The sequence below is a fragment of the Umbelopsis ramanniana genome (genome assembly GCF_025399195.1).
Source record: "Umbelopsis ramanniana AG unplaced genomic scaffold K450scaffold_10, whole genome shotgun sequence".
Classification (NCBI taxonomy): Eukaryota; Fungi; Mucoromycota; class Umbelopsidomycetes; order Umbelopsidales; family Umbelopsidaceae; genus Umbelopsis; species Umbelopsis ramanniana.
The window spans coordinates 349,904-368,095 of record NW_026252096.1 but is presented as its reverse complement, the minus strand read 5'-3'; the positions used below and the strand labels follow the sequence as shown (position 1 = coordinate 368,095).

At 42.5% G+C, this 18,192-nt stretch overlaps 11 protein-coding genes across 11 annotated transcripts; 2 read left to right on the top strand and 9 right to left on the bottom strand.

Moving 5' to 3' along the window:
• Positions 1-23: 23 nt before the first annotated feature.
• On the bottom strand, positions 24-769 carry K450DRAFT_228575 (uncharacterized protein). The gene has a single exon (XM_051586944.1). The coding sequence runs from the start codon at positions 427-429 to the stop codon at positions 52-54; it is 378 nt and encodes a 125-aa protein (XP_051447362.1). The 5' UTR covers positions 430-769; the 3' UTR covers positions 24-51.
• On the bottom strand, positions 770-2,180 carry K450DRAFT_228573 (uncharacterized protein). Its single transcript, XM_051586943.1, has 2 exons — positions 1,871-2,180; positions 770-1,810 (listed from the first exon to the last, which is right to left on the bottom strand). The coding sequence occupies exons 1-2, from the start codon at positions 2,130-2,132 to the stop codon at positions 1,110-1,112; spliced, it is 963 nt and encodes a 320-aa protein (XP_051447361.1). The 5' UTR covers positions 2,133-2,180; the 3' UTR covers positions 770-1,109.
• A 193-nt stretch (positions 2,181-2,373) lies between these two features.
• On the bottom strand, positions 2,374-2,718 carry K450DRAFT_171083 (uncharacterized protein; the record flags this gene model as incomplete). The annotated part of the gene is made up of 1 exon (XM_051584134.1): positions 2,374-2,718. A coding segment is annotated over one exon (345 nt), but the record flags the coding sequence as incomplete, so codon positions are not given.
• Positions 2,719-2,901: 183 nt separating this feature from the next.
• Positions 2,902-3,294, bottom strand: K450DRAFT_197087 (uncharacterized protein; the record flags this gene model as incomplete). The annotated part of the gene is made up of 1 exon (XM_051584538.1): positions 2,902-3,294. One exon carries the CDS (start codon positions 3,292-3,294, stop codon positions 2,902-2,904), a length of 393 nt encoding a protein of 130 aa, XP_051447359.1.
• An 848-nt stretch (positions 3,295-4,142) lies between these two features.
• Positions 4,143-6,086, bottom strand: K450DRAFT_228571 (uncharacterized protein). The gene has a single exon (XM_051586942.1). It carries the CDS (start codon positions 5,813-5,815, stop codon positions 4,187-4,189), a length of 1,629 nt encoding a protein of 542 aa, XP_051447358.1. The 5' UTR covers positions 5,816-6,086; the 3' UTR covers positions 4,143-4,186.
• Positions 6,087-7,561: 1,475 nt separating this feature from the next.
• K450DRAFT_197085 (uncharacterized protein) lies at positions 7,562-8,101 on the top strand (the record flags this gene model as incomplete). The annotated part of the gene is made up of 1 exon (XM_051584537.1): positions 7,562-8,101. One exon carries the CDS (start codon positions 7,562-7,564, stop codon positions 8,099-8,101), a length of 540 nt encoding a protein of 179 aa, XP_051447357.1.
• A 910-nt stretch (positions 8,102-9,011) lies between these two features.
• K450DRAFT_278400 (uncharacterized protein) lies at positions 9,012-10,581 on the top strand (the record flags this gene model as incomplete). Its single annotated transcript, XM_051593292.1, has 6 exons — positions 9,012-9,165; positions 9,221-9,447; positions 9,514-9,725; positions 9,806-9,829; positions 9,920-10,303; positions 10,365-10,581. 6 exons carry the CDS (start codon positions 9,012-9,014, stop codon positions 10,579-10,581), a joined length of 1,218 nt encoding a protein of 405 aa, XP_051447356.1.
• Positions 10,582-10,609: 28 nt separating this feature from the next.
• On the bottom strand, positions 10,610-11,666 carry K450DRAFT_228569 (uncharacterized protein). Its single transcript, XM_051586941.1, has one exon. The coding sequence runs from the start codon at positions 11,574-11,576 to the stop codon at positions 10,719-10,721; it is 858 nt and encodes a 285-aa protein (XP_051447355.1). The 5' UTR covers positions 11,577-11,666; the 3' UTR covers positions 10,610-10,718.
• K450DRAFT_228564 (uncharacterized protein) lies at positions 11,649-14,231 on the bottom strand. Its single transcript, XM_051586940.1, has 8 exons — positions 14,025-14,231; positions 13,894-13,932; positions 13,725-13,830; positions 12,848-13,663; positions 12,392-12,734; positions 12,263-12,323; positions 12,030-12,203; positions 11,649-11,963 (listed from the first exon to the last, which is right to left on the bottom strand). The coding sequence occupies exons 1-8, from the start codon at positions 14,204-14,206 to the stop codon at positions 11,681-11,683; spliced, it is 2,004 nt and encodes a 667-aa protein (XP_051447354.1). The 5' UTR covers positions 14,207-14,231; the 3' UTR covers positions 11,649-11,680.
• Positions 14,232-14,305: 74 nt separating this feature from the next.
• Positions 14,306-16,858, bottom strand: K450DRAFT_228558 (uncharacterized protein). The gene is made up of 9 exons (XM_051586939.1): positions 16,475-16,858; positions 16,052-16,402; positions 15,645-15,986; positions 15,491-15,581; positions 15,136-15,428; positions 15,009-15,062; positions 14,912-14,945; positions 14,726-14,826; positions 14,306-14,654 (listed from the first exon to the last, which is right to left on the bottom strand). Exons 1-9 carry the CDS (start codon positions 16,535-16,537, stop codon positions 14,427-14,429), a joined length of 1,557 nt encoding a protein of 518 aa, XP_051447353.1. The 5' UTR covers positions 16,538-16,858; the 3' UTR covers positions 14,306-14,426.
• Positions 16,686-18,191, bottom strand: K450DRAFT_269463 (uncharacterized protein; the record flags this gene model as incomplete). Its single annotated transcript, XM_051592926.1, has 2 exons — positions 16,686-17,256; positions 17,329-18,191. The coding sequence occupies 2 exons, from the start codon at positions 18,189-18,191 to the stop codon at positions 16,686-16,688; spliced, it is 1,434 nt and encodes a 477-aa protein (XP_051447352.1).
• Position 18,192: the final 1 nt, after the last annotated feature.

Below are 18,192 nucleotides of genomic sequence, written 5' to 3'. Positions count from 1 at the left end.
TCCTGCAGGCGTGTGAACTTCTCGTGAGGTTAAAAACTGCTTTTTATTCTATTAATCAACTGCTCTATTGAAACTTATTGTTTCGTGACTTATAATGTAAAAATGCAAAAGAAATTTTAATTTAAAGAGGATATTCAATTTGACTTCGCCGGTATTGAATCGGCGTTCGGTTGATCTGACATTTTTTATTTTTGGTGACGACAGCTTCATAGGAGAAGCCTTAGAGATATATATGTCGGATTGTGGATCCCTGTCTTGTGACTCCAGAGATTCAGACAGCGTCAACGCTGTGAAATTTTTGTGATGTTCGGTGGACAACCGATAAAACGTTTCGAACGTATCTCGAGAAGCCAAGTTACCATGGGCGAACCACTTCGTCGACTGAAGCGCCAGCAGCAAGAGCACGAGTAGAACCCAATGTCTTACCATTGAGACTGGAAGTATTGGGGATGTGAGACATTACCGCCTTGATATGTTTGCTAATCCTTTGGGCGTAGATTGGTTTGTTGTTATCACGGATATGGCGTATCAAGTAATTTATGCGGACATGTGGTAAGCCTTGATGGTTTCCGTGGCAAGATTAGCTGGCATGTTGGGCTATGTAAGCTCGAAATGCTGCTACCGGACAGATCTTGGAATCACTGTGGGCGGATGGTGACCCCGACGGATTCGTTGGCCGTAAGACGCTGTCTGCCGGGTTGAAATGGGTCGGAACGTATGCCAGTACAAGTCTCGTCTCCGTCAGGAGGCAGAAGTTCCATATTCGTTGAGCCAATTCCAACAACATAGGTGAGTTCGTCTCCCCAAATTTGTTGATGTATGCGATGGTGGTCATGTTGTCGCAATACAGTTTCAGAACTTGACCTTGAAATTGTGGTATCAACATGAGCCAGAGTACGAGCTTCTCGTCCATATACTAAAGAGAACGGAGAGAACAAAGTAGAAGAGTGTACGGAAGTATTATAAGCCAGTTGTATTTCGTCTAAGTGCTGATCCCAAGTATACTGGTTGTTATCAACACAGAAATATGGTAACAAGACAGGGATCCACAATCCGAAATATAATGGTAGCCTACTTCATATCTACAGCATGTTGTTGTTTATAAGTATTTACGCTGCAGACTCCTTCTGTCCGAACATCAGTTTCCGATACTCATCCAAAGTTAAACCGGTTCGGGCTTTGAACACTCTGTGGAAGTGGAAACTACTCATACCAGCTTTATTGGCTAGGTACCGTAGAGAAGGTTGCTTCATACCTTGCGTTGCTGCCTCCTCAATTTCCTTCTTGACCAACTCAACAGCTGTCAGTTGCCGTAGATCGCTTGGTAAGATTAGATCTTGCGGTTTACATCTCTTGCAAGGTCGAAATCCAGCATTTTCAGCCTCTGGATTGTTCGAGTAGAATAAAACATTGGATAAAAGAGGTCGGCGGGAAGGACAGGTTGGGCGGCAAAATATACCCGTTGACCTCACACAATATACGAAGTGACCGTCGGCTGCTCGTTCATGGTTTAACACGGCTTGCCATCGTTCCTCATCGGTTGAATATGGTACTTTCGCAGAGGCTGGTGATGAAGACGGAGTGATAGGTAGATCGCATGCGATACCTTTGATCGAATCATTGAGGAAAAGCAATTCCTCCATAGAAACACCGGTTGAATGTGTGTTTTGTCTTTCCAGTGCGGTAGAGAACTGGTTAGCGTCTGGGTCACGAGCAGCATGCGAACTGTGAGGTGAGAAGACAGCGTCAAGTATAGATTGAAATTGCAACTCCTCTGAAGTGACTTTATGCATGGCCATTATTTTGTCAGCTGCAGTCAGAGAAATGGTCAGTTTGTAGCAGAATAGAGGAGGTCGCAATAAGCACTTACCATTAGTGAGAATGGAGTTGTATTCAGCACAAGACAAGCAGTTTTGAACTTGTACAATGAATGCTTGTTGATCTAGAATTGCCTGAGAGAGATCCCGTCGCTTGCGTGCCAGTCGAAGTGGATCTTTTTCAATTTGGGCAAGTACGACTTGGTATACGTCCAATGTTCGCTCAAACACATTTTCTTCCAAGAGCACTTGTCCCATATTTTTTTCGAAGTAGTCTTGCAAATGTTGTTGCTGGCCAGCGTTCAGTATCTGCATCACGTTGTCATTCTTTTATGAATCTGAGGGATATTGAAAAGCATGGAAGTATCACTGAGTTCAAACTTTTTTTTTTTTTTTTGTTCATACAATTGTTGAGACTAGCTATATCTTAGATATACCCTTTGCTTCTTTTAATAGTAGGAAAGTTGGAATCCTTTAAAATATGTAAATTGTGTTGTTGGAGTCGCCCATGATGAGCTGCTTCCTCCAAAAAAGGTTTCAAAATCTGCAATTACGGTTAAAATAAACCCAAGCGGAGAACTCGGAGAAACGAAGGCTCACCTATGCCAGCAGCGGTAAAGTTGAAGTCTCGGTATAAGAGTGAATTCATTTCATATACTGTCCTCCCATCAAGCTCGAGTGCCACCATTCCATCCCGCTTGCCAACGGTGTTCAAACGAATAGTCTGTGTGATGGTATTCCAAGCTTTTGTCTTCCATGAAAATGAGCCACGTCCAAAACTATAGCCGTACTCAGCGTTACAAATGACATTCATTTGTTGACAGAGAGATTCAGATTGCCTATCTTTTGGTATATAAGCATAAAGCTCCCCTTGGCCATTTTGTCTCCACATCAATCTGATTTAAATATGCATTAGACAATATTTGTAGGTTTTATGCTTTGAAAATTTTACCTGCCTAGTGGAAAAACAGTTACTAGCATTATTTCCTCCACTACAACCCGAATGTCCTCCATATATTCCTGGCAACTTGCCACCTACGTTATGCAAAGTTCTTAATTGTGTGATAAAAGACAGGTAGGGTTTTCAAAGCATACCGAGTTTCCATTCAAATGTATATGGGAAGTAGACTTGGTATGTCAGTTTAATGATTCGAGCTTTTTCGGGAATAGGAATCGGCTTTGCGTAGAATCCAACGCCGCCAACAGGAAAGGAAGACGGATTATAAGAGTCTTTAGGGTATGTCACACGCAATACTTTTATCGTCTCGTATTGGGGATCGTTTACAATGGTGATATCTTGTTGATGATCCCTAGGGTAAGCCCAATGATCAATTTTCCATTTTTCTTCCCAAGAAATTGCTGAGTCCTTGTTCCAATTCAGAAAGGACCACTTCGTATCAGCAGTTGCGCCAACTGAAATTTTTGTATTGGAAAAGACAGCCAACAAAAATAGCAAAACAGTATTTTTCAAGTACATTTGGAGCTTGTTGACTTGAAAGAGTAGCAAGAGCGGTATAGATCCTAGAGCTGTAATTGAGATTGGAGCCTCATTGCACCAAATTGCCGCATTATGCAGGCGTTACATAATTTAGCATCAAGTCTTGCTAAGTATGTTGCAAGGAGGTACCTGTGACCAGTATCCTCGTTCTTTAATTTCATTTATAAATCGGGTGGTTCTCTTGAAAAAAAGGTATAAAGTGACGTTGCATACTGAGTGATGCTTTTTTATTGATGTTCGTTTGAAGGGTTTGATTGAAAATGTGGTCCGGTTGGAGGACGGCAACTTATTGTTGCGATCTGCAATATCTGCACAGTTATGCTGCCGGGAGCAGCGTAGTAATAGGACTCGACAAGTCATCTGCATGATAAAATACCGCCTTCATAATCTATGAAAGCTGTAGAAGGATATCTGGAGGAGAAGAGAGAAAGGATGTTATGTAGGAGAAATACAATGTTTTGACCACAATGTGGAAGACAGTCATCTGTCCTTCAGACCATAGGCCATCTTCCATTGACAGCAACTAAAGTCACGATCGCTTGCGAAGGAGTTTATAGACCGTATAACCGTCTTTTCCAAAATATATTTCCTTCATATATTTGAAATAGTTTTTTCTTATCTGACGAACCACAAATGCTTAGCTCTTCAGGTCAACTACACTTAGTATCCCGAACAATGGACTAAGCATTCCAAAATTAACTAATGTCATTCCTGTTCCTTCAGAAGTTGAGTATGTACATGCTGCCACTCTCAAGTTAGCATATATTTTTAAATGTGAGGCAACTTCATTTCGTCCAGAAATCATACAGCGCTAATTGTATAGAACATTGAACATTGACATTTTACTTTATTCAAGCTAGTGCATGTGCATTTACAGTTTTTTTAAAGCATCTGAAATAACTCCTGCTAGCTTCAATGCCTTCTCGTCCTCAAACCTTCTTGTGATGATTTGAAGACCCACACATCCTCCATCACAGGCAATAGGATCAAAGCTTTCCCAAAGATTCTTTTCCGCATCTGAGATATATTCAATATCAGGCTTACCGTCAATTGAGGCATCCGCCTCAAGGACTGGGAAAGATACTGAAGGGTAATCCACAAGATTCCAATAACTAGTGTATGATCCATAAAAGGGCTTATGGTGAGGGTATGCTGGTGCGGCACTGACTGGGGATATGATACCATCCATAACCTGACCTGATTCAGATAATTTGCAGCTCTCATTCCATTGTGCTAGAACTGCCTTTTCAATCTTAGATCTTTCTCTTTGAGCAGCCCAGACTTTGCTGGCCGGTATTGGTTTAAAAAGCGAACTGTTAAATGCTTGATGCTCGAGTGGTGGTTCGTCTTCCATAGATTCCTTAAGTAAAGCACCGCCATCAGAAGTAAAGAAAGCCATTATTATATCGCCAGCACCAGCTACGTCAACTGGTTCCCATTCTATGACTTCATGTCCTTGGGCCTTGACTGCTTCTACTGCATTTTCGATGGCTCGAGTGACGGCTGGGGTAGGTCGACAAATTTTATCAGATCGAATAACACCAAAGACAAGCTTCTTAGGAAGAGTGGGTTCTCTCCAAGGAATAGGTACACAGTTTTCATCCAAACGTTCGGGGTGGCTATTGTAAAGCAGCTTTGCTATAAGCTCAACCGATTCCAAAGTTCTTGCCATAGGTCCTGCTACAGATTTGACATGAAACTGCCCAGGTAAACCAGTAAGAGTTCCAGCGGTTGGGATTCGGCCAATGGTTCCCCTGATACCATAAATACCATTGTAGCAGGCGGGAATACGAATACTTCCACCAATATCGGATCCAAGACCGACAGGAGATCCTCCGAATGCAGATAGAGCTCCTTCACCTCCAGAGCTACCACCAACAGTATGAGTTCTGTTCCTAGGGTTCACTGTCAAACCAAGGACTCTGGATTCAGTTTCAACAGACAACATAGCCATAGGGACAGTAGTCTTGCAGTACATGATGGCACCCATACGAGTCAATAGTTGAGCAATCACAGAGTCTTCGTTATGAATGGTTGTTGACCAGCTGGTAAATCCTACACCAGAAGTGGTTCCCTTGAGAAGATGATTATCCTTAATGGAAACAGGTAGACCATGCAAAGGACCTTTCAGTTTTCCAGTGGCTTCATAAAAGTCGTCGAGTTCCTGAGCTTCAGCAATAGCTCGATCAAACACCATTTCCGATAGACAGTTCAGTAGCTGTTGAGCATATGCGGCTCGTTTGCAGTAAGCCTTCGTGACTTGAACGGCGGTCCACTTCTTGTCTTCTATGGCTTTCAAGAGGGCAGGAACAGATAGTTCGGTGATCTCTAGTTCTTCGTTCGAGAATAAGCCTGATTCTCGGGGAAAGTTCATAACATCTTTGACAGAGGCGTCTGGCATCTTGTCCTTGGGGATGCGGTATTCATCTGGTAGCTGCTTCTCACGGCGCTCTTGGGCAGCGCTAGCTCTTTGTTGCCATACAGGAAAATCGACGGTCATTTTGATGAATTCTATGGTGGATGGACGACGAGAGCGTCTTTATATACCTGGATTAATGATAAAGCCCCATAACCAAATGAATAACGCGTATCTAAGGTTACGGTGACTTGATATGTCCGCGGGTACAGGATAACGTTGTTGTTAGCCCTTTCTTTCCATCATTTTGTAAAAATATTCGGTTATTTCTATTTTCGCTTCCGTTGATGGTGCAATGATGTAAGTTACAGCATAGAATGAGGTTCAAATTGTGTTATCTGATTAGAAAAAGTTTGACATTCATGAAGTAATTCAACAACCTTATTGAATGGCGGCCGCTCCGATAGATTATCCACGGTGGAACTTTAAGATTGTTTGGAAGACCGCATCGAGCTATAATGGTGTTGTGCTGGGAAAAAAATGCAGTCGACAAAATCAGTTTACAGTCATCCTACTTGTCGCTCTGTATTCTCTTTCATAAGGAGCGCCGTTCGACTGAATTTATGTACTGAATCAACTTCACAAAACACCTTATATAACTAAATCACGTCAAATGTTTTGTTAACCCACCCCGGGTAAAGCGAAAAGCCGATCTTATCAACGATATTATATTTGTGATCACACTGGCAACCATTCGAGATAGCGCTTAGTGTAGATAGGGTATAAAGTTCTTTGTACTCTAATTTGTGAGAAGTATCATGTTACGAAAATCTTTCCGTAATCGTGTCTGTAAAGTGAATTTGTATATCAAAGGTCAACTTCATTCCACTCCAGTGGTTGCAGATCAACCGAAAAGCAAACACTACAGAACTTTTTGTCGTAGCGCGTTGTAGACCATGCAATCTATGCTAACATCTCAGAGCCATGGAACTTATCAGCGTATGTGAACTTTCGTATCCTTTCAAGTTCCACAAGTTTCATAAGCGTCACTATACTCTATTTGTCATTTGTGATATAGGCGGTGGAGGAGCCGAAGAATAGAACTTTTGTATTATCGACTAAAGTTAGAGATGTGCGAAGTTTAACAAGGTCAATTGCAAGGTTTCAACCAATATAGCATTAACAGATGTCTGGTTCGTGAACATGACTTTGTCGGTTAAACGACAGTTAAAAATTGATAATGTCCCAATCATACTTTACTACGGATGGCGTATACTCTATATTCTTTTCAAGAACCATTTGCTGGCAGCCGAAATTTCGAGTAACATTCCCATATTCATGTGATCGGGTAACCAATCAAAAAGAGCATTGCAATAAGTTTGACACCACCTTAGTTAAATAATACAAGTCAATAACCATTGCACAATTTTGAGCTTTATTCCTTTTATTATAGCTGGGCCATATTATGCCAAGGTCAGCTTAGAGATTCGCCTTGTTTCATGGACCTGCATGCGCAGTCCCAACAGAAGAGGAAATTTTGCGCAATGCCACGTAATCCGTACCCCATAGCGCATAAAGAGGATCCTTACGGTATGCCGTGATGCTAGATCAATGGATGGATGAAGATGTATGTTATAAATATATTTGTACATGTCGTTTTAGAACCATTTTTTGACGAGGACAGCAATTTGCGCCAAGGAATCATAAGTATGTTTGGATTCATTTTTGTAGAAAGCTTTGTGTACATTCGTCATCTGGATAAAAGGTGTTCCGTCACCAGCCTCATTCAAGCCAACATTAATGCTGTTTACATGGTTGCAGCCAAGGGCATAAATAGGCGGTGTTTGTTGTCAGAAGTGTTTGAAGAAGCGATCAGGAAGCTTGTCAAGCATGTTTCTTTCAACTACTCTAGCAGTCCAAGCTTTAGCCATACTGAGCGTTGTGAGTAGCATTCAAGCAGCCACTCATACTGTAAATGTAGGTGGCCTTACCAGCGGAAATGCCCTCTCGTTTGACCCAAGCAACATCAGTATCTCCCCAGGCGATTCTGTTTCATTCATGTTTAATGCTGTCCATACTGCTTCACACGCTTCACTTACCGATCCTTGCTCTCCTGCATCACCATCGGATTTCAACTTCAATGGTAGCCCTGGAGCAGTTTTCAATCAGACCTTTAATACAGCAGGGACCTTCAACTTTTACTGCATGCTCCCAGGACATTGTCAAGCTGGTATGAAAGGTGTTATTCTGGTTGGTCAAGGCGTGGCGCAAAGTGGGTCTACAGCTGCTAGTAGCTCACCGACTACAAGTCCATCTTCCAACTCAGGGGGTGGCATCTACGGCAGCGTTTCAGGAGCTTCCACAATACTGGGTACGGCAAAACTGGCATTGTTATCTGCAGCCGTTGTGATGGCTGCTGTCACATTTTAAATGGCGACATTTTAGCCTTGCCATGTTGCACATGAAAAGTGTCAATGAATAACGTTGTGAATAAATATTGATTGAAATATTTACTTCAAATACCTGAACACCAAAAATGATGTAAATAACCATTTCTATCGAGCCTAAAATTACTAATACGAAGGTGGCAGAGGACTGAAGCGATCAAGTGTCTAGTTGTGATGCTAATTAGATGACGGTAACGAATATCGTTGTACAGCGACACAATATACTTGGAACCTAGTTTTCCCGGGTGCATGACTGCAAACAGGGTTAGATATGGCGCTTCTTGAACCTACTTATTGCGGAGGATCGAGTCACAATACGTAAGTACGCTTCCAACGTCTGAAAATCTTCGGATGGGAAGCAAGTATCCCCTCAAATCGTAAGGGGCATCCAACATTTTGTCGAGAAGTAATATACTGATAAATAGCCGGTGAAAACAATGTTGATTCTCATACTATAGCACTCCAAATAACTCACGATGACGGTCACCGATTGCAAAACCATTACCGTCGATCCAGGGTCTTCTAAAGTTGGTCATAACTGCTGTGCTACATCGGATATAATATCGTTTCCCATGCTGATAGCCGGCAGCGGTAGCAAACATATCTTCTTCGCCTCTCAGTAAAGAAAAGAAAAAACGCTCGGCTCTAAACGTTAAGTGGTAAGAAGGGTCGAAGAGTAGAGATCATTTTCTATTGGCATTGTTTGCAGGATAACCAGTACGGGGAAATCATTCTTGGGGGGGGTGCCGAACTTCAGGGTCCCAATTGCATGACCGGCGGGTCCTGTGTCCACAAGCATGCAGAGCAAATAGATTAAGGTATTAGTACCGATAAACATATAAACCATGTTGGGGACATTCTTAATTCCTTCTCGCACCTTTTCCTTCTCAAGTATGAAATTGCTGACTCTCTCTGCTCTCGCCGGTGTCTTGATTTCTCAGGCTGCTGCTCGCGCTGTCGGCAGTGATGGAAAGCTTGTGGTAGGCTACTGGATGAGTGATGATATGAGCACACTCGATTTTAGCAAGGTCACACACATCAATTATGGTAAATAGGAAAACGATGAATCAGAATGGTTTTGAATATTGCTGACATATTGTAGCCTTCTCGACCATCCAAAACGGCGTCCCATCATCGCCTGCTACGCTGAAGAAGCTAGTACCTGCTGCACATGCTGCGGATACCAAGGTGTTACTATCAATCGGCGGCTGGGGAGGTGGCAATGGATTCACTCCCAGTTTCAACAATAGCGCTGGTCGTGCAAAATTTGTAGCGGCTACCAAAAAGCTTATTGACGACACCGGAATTGATGGTGTTGACATTGATTGGGTTAGTAAAATATGCGTCACGTAATTGTAAACGTGAACGAACCTGATATTGACATAACTATGACAGGAATACCCAGGAGAGCCCGGTGCTTGTGGTCAACCCTATGCACTCTCCGACACCAAGAACTTTTTGACTGTGCTTAAACAATTGCGAGCTGCCATTGGTGAAGAAAAGCTGATTACCGCAGCTACAGCAACGCATCCATTTTTTGATGAGAGCGGAAAGCCTTCCAAGGACATTTCTGCATTCGCCAAAGTGTTTGATTGGATTAATCTGATGTGAGTATGGAATAGATATTGATAAATTTCTCAATTTTCTAACCAACACAATTTTTTTTTGTTCGCTTTATTTTTTGCAGGTCTTATGATCTCAATGGTATTTGGTAAGTAGCGGCTGTATCATTTATCAGCTAAAGTTCATCAGTTGAAGCAAACATCTTTTCTCCAAAGAATACTAACGTTTCAAATTCAAGGGGTCTTACAACCGGTCCAAATGCCCCTATGATTAAGGGCCTTGGCGGTGTTAAGGCCAGTGTTGTTCAAGGTGTTACAGATTGGCACAAGGCTGGTATGCCTATCGACCAAATCGTCGTTGGAACCCCTTTTTACGGACACAACATGACTTCCATCAAATCCATGGCGAAAAATGCTGGCACACACGAATACGATCCGGTCCAAGGCGGAAACACTGGGCACAACTGTAATGGAGGTGGCTTCAGCACCGAAACTGGCTGGCAAGACATCATTCCTTACTTATACAAAAACCGAACTACTGCCATTCCTCCTTGGGTTCGCAAATTTGATACTATCACACGAACACCGTGGTTGACCAATAGTGAGACTAATGAATTTATCTCGTAAGTACAATTGAAAATGTAGTGTACAGTTGACATGATGATTGCTCACTCTTTCCGTCAGATACGATGACCCTATTTCATTAGCTGAAAAGGTAGACTATGTGGTTTGCATGGACTTGCTAGGTGTCATGACTTGGGAACTTTCCTTGGATAACGGAGAGCTTTTGCCGGTACTCAACCAAATTTCAGAAAAGGCAGCAAAGCATGGCAAATCGAAGCATGGCAAGCATGGTCATGACTCTTCCAAATGTATCCCCACCGGACCTGTTACTCATTAAGATGGCAAACACCAAAGTATAACACCATGCGTAAAGTAGCAGATAGGAGCTACGATATACTTTACTCAAACTTTGACCCGCTATTTATTTCGGGGGGGGGGGGGAACTACGTACGTAATAAATGTTAAGGTATATTATTACGTTGGAGTTGTGGATATATTATCAGTAGTAGCCAAAACGTCTGTTCTAGAACGTCTTCGTTCTGGATGATGGTAATACGTTGCATTGATGCCGTCTTCTTCTGTATCATAGTCAGAATCTTCACGGGTGTTTTCAGAAGTGTTTGCTTCATCTTCAACTTGTACGGCAGTTTCGCCATTAGATAACAGACCTGACCTTTCATCCGCTTCCATGTCCTGAGGTTCTTCTTGGTATTCCGGTTGAGCAAGACCTTGACCGACCTGGTCCGCATTTCCATTTTGAGCCACGGCTCGTGAAGATGATCTTTTGATACGAAGTGAAGCTGTTGATACCGACGGCCGAATGTATCGTGATCTTCGGCGCTGCATTTGGTGTCCCCCTTTCACTGGAAGCCATAATTGAGGCAAGACACCGACAATGACAGGATGCCCAAACCGCTTCATACCAGTATTGAGTATACCGTCAAACAAGGTCATGGGTGGCTCTTTGAAATCTGTTTGTTCAACAGGTTCTGCTTCGTAGTCATCATCGTCTAGCACTGTCCTCCTTCTCGCTGGAGCTCGCTCTGGTGGGTCTTCTACCGCTGATGGACTGAGTTCACCATTTTGTTGCTGAGCTGCCAATGCAGCTGGATATTGTAGTTGATCCGAACCAAACTTTTGTGTTAACATTTGAAGTGGGATGACTTGAGAGCTGCGGTTATAAGCAGAGTCCATAACAAGTTTGAAAAGTATGGTGACTATTATGAGTGGTGCACAAAGAGCTGAAAGTTCAAATGCCCTTTTCAAAGCAAAAATGCCGGCTGAGGTCACCTCAAAAATGAGGAGGCCGACGATGATTCTTGAGAATACCATGGGCCAGGCACGACCAGCGACCTCATATGGGTGGAAGTAAACTATACATCCCTTCAGTTATTAAGAATGCGCTTAGGGCTCTACAGACCATATGGCCTATTAGATCAAGAAATAGAAAGTTGGTAACACGAACCATATAAAAGTTGATACTTGAGAACCAGATAAGCCAAACCAAAGTAGATAGTCCCAAATACCAAGATGAGAGGAGACATAGTAGAGTAGATTAAAACTATGATAAATATAAAGACTGGCATTGGATAGCCCCATCCATAGTTATACATTGTTGGTGCGAGTATTTCAGCATAGTCACGGGGGGTCTTGCATAAGAACCATCGACGGAAGAGCTGGACAATAACAGGGCCAATTTGAAGAAGTTGGATGGGCAGCCTTCAAGATGTTGGTTTACATGTTAGAAGTAGAAATAATAATGGTTGAAGAACAAAAGATACATACAGCATCATTCCCTGTATAATGGTATAGTTGACGAAGAAAGGGGCAACTTGGGGAAGTTTCGTGGCTAAAACATTTGGAATTTGCTTTGGGTCTTCGATAATCTCTCGCAAGGTAAAAACAGTACTTGCAACCGTGAATACAAAGAAAACGTTCCACAGTTGAAAGAAGAAGTACCTAGAAATTTTTGATCAGTTTCTTGCTATTGTTCAGACTTGACCATACATTATACTCACTTGCTAAAGGTTGCTTCTTCAGCTTCACTACGAGATTGAATGCCTTCTATCACACTGAGGACTGATAGTGTGACGAATGGATTAGCATATGTGATTAACATCGAATAAGTTAGTCAACAGTGTACGTACAATTGAACACTACCGGTAAAATTGCCATGAAGATGACTACGGATAAGGTGGGTACGAATCCATACACAATTTGTTGCAAGATTTTGTTCTTATTAGCCAAGTCCACTAACCATGGTAAGTATCTCTCCAATGACTCGACATTGGTGAAAGTTGATAAGAAGCCGATCGGGACACCCCAAAGGAAGATGATTAAGAGCAAAATGACATAAACAAAGGACTTGCGAATAAGACGCTCACGGCCCCGGATGGCGACATTATTCCATAAAATATCACGAGGCTCAGGGGCGGCTTGAGTACGTACTAGAAAAGGACCAGGATGTAAAAGTGTCTGCACTGCAATTGTCTAAAAGCACAACGTTAAAAGAGAAACAACATGATACAGTGGAACATTTGCAATGGTCTCATATATCTGTAAACCTACAACTGCCCAACCGACCCTTTACGATATTTACATACCGCGCTAATAACACTTTCGAAAGTAACAAATCCAACAGTTGATGGTGGGTATCTTCCTAGTCGCCGGGCTTTAATGACAATGTCGTCCAAGTAATTAAATTGGTCAGAGTAGTATTCAATAGCATCCACCTTCTTGCCAGTAATACCAAGCATGCCATCTCGTACAGTAGGTCTAGAACGCCGAGGTTTGAAAAGTGGAAGACGATCACGTTCAGGTTGATGTGGAGCGAAATCAATGGTGTTGATATGGTCGCTTTGTTCCGCTTGCATCAGGAGTTCATCTGGGTCATAGTCAGGATCGTTGCAAGGATTTCCCCAATATCTAGCGTAAGATAGCTCCAATCTGCGCAAACATCTTGCCCTTTCTCTGATCAGCTCTGAGAGCTGACTAACATGCTTGACTACGTGTACAGATTCCACAACTCCAAGGCCGAGACTTTCGAAATATTCTGCCAACTTGCGATCGGATCGCAACTCGGGAGGGATTCCTGTGACCATAACTGTGCGGGCTGGCAAGGTAGTAGCTGTTTGAAGTCCATATTTTCTACGCATACGAATGTAGTCCCGGTAGTTTCGAAAGGTAAAATAAAATGCCGCAAAGCAGAAAAAGTAAGTAAAGAATAAATATGCCCAAAGAACGGAGTTGCTATTGTGTGGAGGAGCCGGTTCGGACGGATCAAACAACATTGTTTCGTTATGAATGGGATCCGTAGTGTTTGCGATTCCGTTCATGCCGTTAAGCGGAATGAGAACAGCAGTACCAAAGAAACCACAGAGAGCGAATAATTTTGCTCCAGTCAATAAGAATTGAAGCATCTGTAAAGAAAGGTATGAATGATGAAATAGGCGCACAATGGTGACTTGATGTAATACCCACCACTACGGCATCCAAACCAACTTTTTCTAACACTTCAGTATGAGGGATCCGAATAAGAGGAAGAATCCATCCAAACATGGTATCCGGTAGTCGCTGTGGTGCATGTCTGAAAGAGATTCGTAATTAACACCTGCGTCGAGCTGGATTGCAAAATAGTTGTTTGTCTTACTTTTTCATTCGAAGTCGAGGAGCGTACATGGAGTTCCATCTGAGGGAAAATTAATGCATTGGAGAAACGTGAGTGGAAGTGTCTTAGGGCAGACCAAACGCGGCAAGTTAAGCATGCCAGCGAAAGCTTACCTGACTCGTAATAAGCAAAAGAGCAGAAAGCACAATGTGCCAATAGTAGCGCAGAGAACAAGCTGAGCTGTTAACCCAGTTGGATTCTTGGCTCTATCTTGAGGAGATCCCGGAGATGGATCTGGCAATGTTGGCCAATCAGGTTCATTGTTGTCCCAAGGTCTATACACGATTTGATCCATTGGGTTAACGTGGTCTGTCGGAGAGAGTGGATATCATGCTCTTTTCAAATAGCGACAGCCAAATTTCAAGCAGTCATTCATGCCAGAAATATAAAATTGGACATATTCAGTTTATTGGTGATGTCGAGATTTACAGTAATGTACGATAATGTAATGGAGGTATGGGCAGAATTATAGTTAATAAAGATAAAGATGTGAGTGTAAAAAATAGCGTAATACATTATACGGGATTAGGCAGATTGCCATACAAATATTGTTCAATACTGAACCGTAGTGGTTCAGGAAGCCATGATCGGGTATATACAGAATCGTTATAAACGTTACTTGAATCTATGTCAATTGACAGCCACTTCGCCACAAGGTAAACTAACAGCATGTAGGCGAAAATTCCAACAAGATAATGTTGTATTGTCAACAACCTTTTTGGTTTGTTGCTTTTTTGATCGGCCTGTTATGCGAATATACATTATCAATATCATCATGAAACGCCATGACGCGACGACAAATCCTTTTACTAACCTTGGCCTTAAGTACAAGTAGCTTGGACTTGAATTGTTCCAATAGTGCTGTTTGCAGAATCATTTGCTTTCGCAGTGATATGAACTGCTGCTTATCTTGATCTATATGATAATAAGGTAAGAGCGCGTTAGTCTTTGCCGCGAACAATCAAGCTAAATGGAAAAACAGCAACCACAAAACACGTACCATTTTTTAACCCAAATGATGCAACACCCAAAGACTATCATGAAAAAGGATTAGTAATGGCATAGAGGCTGTAGATCAAGGACATTGACATACTAACCTCTGAATCATCCAACGCATGAGTCTTGAGTTCTGCAAGCAAGCTATCTTGTTGCTATAAAAAACGATAAACAACTGTTAGATAATCGGCAGTGTAATATTTTTTAGGTCATTTGCTCCATACTGACTTTGGGTAGGTCGACTTGTAGTTGATTTGCAGTTTCCAGCTGATCTAGTTCCAGCTTCATTTGCTCAATCGTTTGCTTTAGTGATTCGTTCTCGTTCTGAATTTGATAAACTTGCTCAAATGCCTCTTTACTCTCTTCCAATTTTTGTTCCAATTGCTGCTGTTCTTGAAGCAAGCTTTCCTTTTCCTGCACTAACGTCTGCAATGCTTTTTGAGTTGTCTCCCGCTCAACATGATCATTCGCAAGCTCTGATTCCCTCAATTGGACGACATCCTTCAGCTTGAGAAGCTCATCTAATCGATATCAAGGTTATTGTTGAGATCCGGTCAAAGCGTCTCTGCTTGCTTACACCTACCAGCTTTTTCATCCAGTTGTGCTTTGGTGATGGCTTGATCACGCTTTTGAATTGTTTGTTCATGCTCAAGTTGTGACACCTGCGTCTCTAGCTATAAACACATGCAAAAGTCAGTCCCTTGGTGTAGTAATTGGTAAGTAACAGTTTGACCTACTTCTTGAATCTGTAGAGATGCTTGTTGTTCACGAGATTTATAGTCCTGGATTTCCTTTTTACGACTGGCAATCTCTTTTTCAAGTTGTTGTGCTTGCTGCGAGATATATGCTATTCTATCCTCTTGTTCTTCTTCTAATTTTTTTAACTCCTTTTCTCTTTCCAGAAGGCGCCGTGTGAGAGCTTCATTTTGCCGGTCGTATGCTTCAAGGCCCATTGTATCCTGTTGAGATACACTATCGCTTGATTTCCGCGTCTCTGGCTTATGGTATGAAGTTATTTCCTCTTGAGAAGGTACAAGTGCGTCTGATTCTAGGTCGCTTTCCGAAGTCAATGTACCGAGCTGTAAAATATGGTTTAGCCAAACAAAGGTGCGATTTGTCCGTGTCCAGCAACACTTTAAGGTACCTGTTCCGATTCCTTTCGGCGACGCTGTCTTGGCTCTAGCGTACCCAGTAGCTTCGATGTTCTTCTTCTGTGAGCGAAAATACCCTGACTTTCTTCCATAGGTCTTTGTTGAGCAGCAATTTTCAGGAGAGACACCACGTCCTCTGGTGCAAGTTCCAGGTCGGCGTTAGCAGTACAGAATGGGGCCAGTTCCTGCTTCTGCTTTTCTGAAAGCAGTGAAATACCATTTTCTTGTTCTTGATTTTCAATTAAATCAAACCAATCCTGAAGTCGTATGGAATCCTGACTATCATATAAATTCATAATGCTTGTAAATCCTTTGAGTAGAGCTTCATAGTGCTCTGATGTGTGCTGTTTGAAATGCCATACACAGCCTTAGCATTAGTTGATATTTTTTACAAAGCATGTGGCAATAGTCTTTACCGTGTATTCTGAATCGGAATAAGTATCTGAATCTCTAGGTGAAGGCATGATGGTAGACAGCATTCAAACGAGGTCACACGGCGGTGAAGATTCCAAAAAAATAGTTTGAGAGTGTTGGCAGCGCGCTCTTATTTGGATAGCAGGAAAAGGAAATCATTGGGAAAAAAATTACAGATAATGTACAAGGTAGATGATAATTCTAGCGTGGAACTCAGTAATGTCTCTGAGCATGATGGAAATCTATGTGTCTATGCGGATCCTGAGGTAGAGGGTGGGGGGTAGCAACGGCAGCCTGACCAGCTGGTTGAGGGTCAGTGTGAGACCTTGGGCGATATCGTTGAGTACGATGCCTGGTATAACTTGCTGTCTGATGATTGTATTGCAAAGGTGTCAGATGGGTATTGGGGCTACGAGATGATGGTCGAATCATCCGGGTATTCCATTGAGATTCCCTTTGATTTGAGGCTCGGAGAGCTTCTTCCAATTCTCGAATACGTTGCTGATATCTTTCAGCGTCTGACTTGAGTTCTTTGATATGATCCACGCTTTTGCTCAGAATAGTAGCTTTGCTTGGTTTGCCATTGACAAAACTGAAATCTTGATTAAGACCGGATGGTGCTCCTCCAGATTGTAAAGGACTACTTGGTGAATCAAGAAGCATGTAATGAGGTAATAACGCTCCTAGCTCTTGTATGCGATCATTGATATGTTCTCTTCGACGACGCTCTACAGCATTATGGGATTCGCGTCTACGACGCCTTCTTTCATATTTCTTTTGGACTCTGTTTAACATGAAGTAATAGGATTATCAGAGATGACACTGTGTATCAAGTACAGTCGTGAAGAAAACTTACGTTTTTTGTACAGTCGGCTCGGTAGGAAGGTCAGTTACCTCTGCAAGCTCCGCTTGAGTCTGTGTAGCGGGCTGTGCATTCTTGAAAGCGGGGCTGAGCTGATAGGTAGAATTAGAAGTAGTTGTTGTCGATGCCGCGGCGTTGGCATTATTGGGAACATTAGCAGCTACAGGAGGTGTCTGTATACCAAAAGAATATGATGAAGAAGCAGCCGATTCCATGCTTGTTCCGTAAACATCTGGCATCTCTCCAAGATTGATGTTATCCAGGTCATTGCTTATTGCTGTAGAGCGAGTCGGTGAACCGGTATAAGAAGAAGGATGTAAGGTAACAGAGTTTGTGGGAGTGGCAGGGAAGGAATAGTCAAAGAAAGCATCAGTTGTGGGAGCACTCTGAGACAGTGGTGGCTGGGACCTTGAAACTCGGTTCCGCGGATCGATATTTTGGCCGGATAATTCTTGGTGAGACGGATCCCTTCCTCCCAACAAGTGAGTGAGATGATGCTCAGATGGCCAAGAGTCATCATCCAGAGGAGATACAGGCTGAAAGTCACTAGGAAGGTGTTCTATGTGTGAGGCAAATGTAGCAGGACGATCTAGATAAAGATCACCGGAGCTTGTGGAAGGAGAAGAAGGAGTTGCAGTATATTCCGGGGTATGAAGACGATTTCGATGACGAATAGCATCAGAGAGTTGAGCAGCATTAAGATCTTGCAGTTGTCGTTGATATTGAATATCCAATAAGCTCGATTCTGCGGGACTATCATATTGAAGCTGCTGGCCTCTTGAGACATCTGGATGTTCAGTATGGTATGATGTAGGATGGCGTAAATGAATAGGTTTGAATCGCTGTTCTTGTTCCATA